General features: G+C 35.8%; 1 protein-coding gene across 1 annotated transcript; it reads right to left on the bottom strand.

Annotated features, from left to right (window-relative positions):
* Positions 1–2,290: 2,290 nt before the first annotated feature.
* On the bottom strand, positions 2,291–3,274 carry LOC132167991 (protein NRT1/ PTR FAMILY 5.4-like). Its single transcript, XM_059579048.1, has one exon. The coding sequence runs from the start codon at positions 3,255–3,257 to the stop codon at positions 2,535–2,537; it is 723 nt and encodes a 240-aa protein (XP_059435031.1). The 5' UTR covers positions 3,258–3,274; the 3' UTR covers positions 2,291–2,534.
* Positions 3,275–3,919: the final 645 nt, after the last annotated feature.

The raw sequence follows: 3,919 nt of genomic DNA on the forward strand, positions 1-3,919 counted from the left end.
AAGGATTCTAAAGCATTGTTTCGGAAATTTTGTTTTGGGTTAGATCTGAAGCTAAATCTTTTAAGGGTGTTTGAGATTCTCCCGTAATCACTTTTTAGTTGGGTCTTGAAGGTTTTTTATATGTATTTTTTTAGTTTTGCCTACCCATATTTTGCCTCCTTGAAGCTCTTGCTTATCTAGCCCCTTTTGCTTTTATATGATCTTGTTTTTGAAGGGTTACTTTTTATTTTTCAAAAAAATTTTACTTAAAACATTTAAGATTTATCAATAAATTATTGACTAAGAAGGTTTAATGTTGACGACATTATTCTTTTTGTTTTTTTTTTTTTTTTACATGTCCACACAAAAAAAAAAAAAAGGGATGGAGATTCAAACTAATGACATCCACTTCATTAGATGTGGTCCACAGTCGATTGAGCTACCCATTGAGAACTTGAAGACATTATTCTTACCTTTTTCATTGAAATCCAACTTTTTTTTACCATTTCTCCGTAAAGTTGCTTTGTTTATTAATATGTTTTGAGGGTTAAGACGTGTCTCAATTTCAATAGGTCCAATTCAAGAACTGAACCCAAGTCAAACCTCCAAAACTTTTTCAACCACATTGTTAGAGAGAGACATCTAGAAACACACGGATCGATGTTGCAAATGTTGCTACATTAAAACATGCATATAGACCTATATTTCAAAGTAAGATATCATGTACTTTGTTTGGAGTTTGGTGATACCAAGATCGACTGTAGAGACACCACATGTGGCCCTTTGGTCTCATGTCTCCCCATCAAGCTACATACTTATAACCCTAAGCTCTTTCTCTCCTCCAACATCATCCGATTCATCCCCCTCAACCTTTTTGTGCACAAAACCTTAGCAATCCACACATATATAAACACACAAATTGAAAGCACTCCACCCAGCCAGCACCCAGTAGAAGTAATCAAGTTGTGCGCGGCTGAGATGTCACCAAGCCATTCTTCACCACACATAACAGCACTTCTACTGAAAAAATCCAACTCCAAAAACACTAAGATATATAAAGTGCTGCTCCAAAGCTTCTCATTGACTCAGTCATTTGATCATAGAACAGTACTTCTTGCAGCCTAGCTAGCGCTATATCAGCCAAACCACTAAGCATATATATTGTGGTAGCAGCCACCACAGCTTCATTGGCAGTGTTGCTTTAGGGTTTTCCATGAGCTAGCTTATGGCCTTTTACAGTACTATTGATCCTTCTGGCTTCTACTAGAGCTGACAAAGCCATGATAAGAATATTGGACAAAAATAGACCAATGCCTACAACTCCTTTTCTTATATTGGCAAGCCCTCCCCACTTCTTAACAAACAAAATAGTATCAATGTTTAAAAACAATAAAAATAAAAATGCTAGACGTACAATTGGTTTACGACTCTTTTACAATTTACCGAAACATTTCAGCACGTAATTAGAGTGTTAAAATAATTTTTTTAGTAACTGACATGGCTCCGATCACATCCCAATACATGTCAACAAGTTGTAAAAAAGTTGTAGACCAATTGTAAGTCTAGAATTAGTCATTTTCTTATATTGTCAAGCTCCCTTCTCATCTTTGTACAGGAGTATCTAAAAATTAATAATAATAATTTTTACAAGATATCCTGAATTACGCCACATTTTTTATAATTCTCTTTTTCATTGGTAAATTTATCACTGATTTAATGGTAGATTTGTAACAAAGATGTAAAAGAGATGTGTAAGAGAATGACACCAAACACATCTCTTTAAAGAATTTTATGAGATTCTTAATTAAAAAATCCTAGAGATTTAATTATTTGTTATATATTTTCTCGATATTGATCTTGGGGTCGATCATGCATATATGTTTGATCCTCGAACTAGACGTCATGTCGTAGGGTAAGGAAATAAGCCATATGGAGCAAGGTGAAATGTTATTTTTAGTATCCAAATGCAGGGAACTAGATTCTAATTGTTTTATCTCGATATAAAACAATATTAGGATGACCAAATAACTAATTTAAATGAAGCCAAAACCCACCTTGACTTGAATTTTGGTTCTACTCATTTTCATCAGGCAGCTGGAACCCTCCTGATTATCTCTTCCACATTGTTAGAGCTAGAGAGAGAAAGGTTTAAACACAAAGTTGCTCATGCTACATTAATTTAAACATATACACACATTCAAAGTAAGATAATTATATCTCTTTACATTTTAGTATTCATCTCATGTATATTTTTGTTAAGTTGGCATACTCGATCCACACTTAAAAAACCAATGATAGATGGAGCGCAACCAACTCAACAGAGATGTAAACGAGATGAACAGTAGAATGTAAATTAGAAGCATTTCTTTTAAATAACATGCATATACTTTGTTTGGAGTTTGGTGATTCTATATCGACTGCCCAAGCGACACCACACGTGGCACTATGGTTTCATCATGTCTCCCCATGATCCCCTCTACCTTTTTGTACACAAAACGCTTAGCAATCCACACATAAACACACAAATTCAAAGCACTCAAACCAGCCAGCACCCATTAGAAGTAATCAAGGTGTGCACGGTTGAGGTTGTCACCAAGCCATTCGTCACCACAGCTTGAACTAATCTCCTGAACCACACAAATAACAGCACTGCTGAGGAAACATCCCACTCCATAAACACTAAGGTAAAGTGCTGCTCCTAAGCTTCTCATTGACTCCGGCATTTGAGCATAGAACAGTTCTTGTTGCCCTACAAACGCAAACAGATCTGCCAAACCACAAAGCATATATTGTGGTAGCAGCCACCACAGCTTCATTGGAACTATTGCTTTAGGGTTTTCCATGAGGTTATTGTGTTTTACAATGCTGATCCTTCTGGCTTCTACTAGGGCTGACACAACCATTATAAGAATGGATAAAAATAGGCCGATTCCTATCCTTTGGAGTGAAGTTATCCCAGATGGGTGTCCTGTGAATTTTCTAGTCCAGGGGACTAGAATTCTGTCATAGATTGGTATGGTGATTAGAATTGTGAAGCCAACAATGGCTTGAAGTGATGCTGGGGGAATTTTGAAATGGGGTCCGATTGATCTCATCATTGTACTGCCTTGTTTGGTGAAGTGGGTTTGGAGTTGAGTCATTACTATGGGGAACATCAAGCAACTTAACCATATGGGGATAAGGCGAAAGACAAGCTTCACTTCTTCTACTTGATTTAAAGAACATAGCCTCCAAGGATCTCTGATTTTTCTCATGGCATCGATGTTGTCAATTATCATTGCCTTCTCCAAACATCTGCACTTTATTTGTAACTTGTAAGAGAAATCTTCTTTTGAAGAGAATTAGAAGGAAAGGAAAAAAAAAAAAAGATAAACAAGAACAAGCAAGCCTATTACCGCAATAAATTTGTGATTGTGGAATGCTATGTCCTCTCTACCGAGAGAAATATTAGATACTATAATTTTATCCAATATCCATCTAATATGTCTAACATGGCAGTACTTCCAACTAACTTTTAGATTAATTCTCATTAAATAACTTGATTAGAGTGGCACGTTAACATTGTTAAACAAATGTTTTAATAAAAATAAGTATAGAGAGCATTACTCCTCTACGAAATAGGCAATATAAGTGTCACTAATGAGAACCACAATAACGGGGGAGAGATGGTGTGAATGTTTCCACCAAGGAGGCGACCCATTTGGCGAGATTATACACGTTACTGGCAGTAACTTACTGCCCAGTTAGCACTACAGTGAGCTTTACATTAATTAAGGAAGAAATAAATAAATAAATGTGCCGCTCCAAGGCCCTTCCAAATTTTATCCAAATTTTGTTACTTAATTTTTAAATGCTATATGAGTTTGTAAGGAAGTTTGTAATAAAAATTTTGGTACCCTAAGCATTTTCCTTTGAAAGTGAATCATGACAAGTTCAAGGC

This window comes from Corylus avellana, chromosome ca1, assembly GCF_901000735.1.
Source record: "Corylus avellana chromosome ca1, CavTom2PMs-1.0".
In the NCBI taxonomy this organism is placed as follows: domain Eukaryota; kingdom Viridiplantae; phylum Streptophyta; class Magnoliopsida; order Fagales; family Betulaceae; genus Corylus; species Corylus avellana.

Excerpts from the sequence above, each read along its gene's own strand:
- LOC132167991 (XM_059579048.1), bottom strand. The coding sequence starts at position 3,257 with ATGATAATTGACAACATCGATGCCATGAGAAAAATCAGAGATCCTTGG.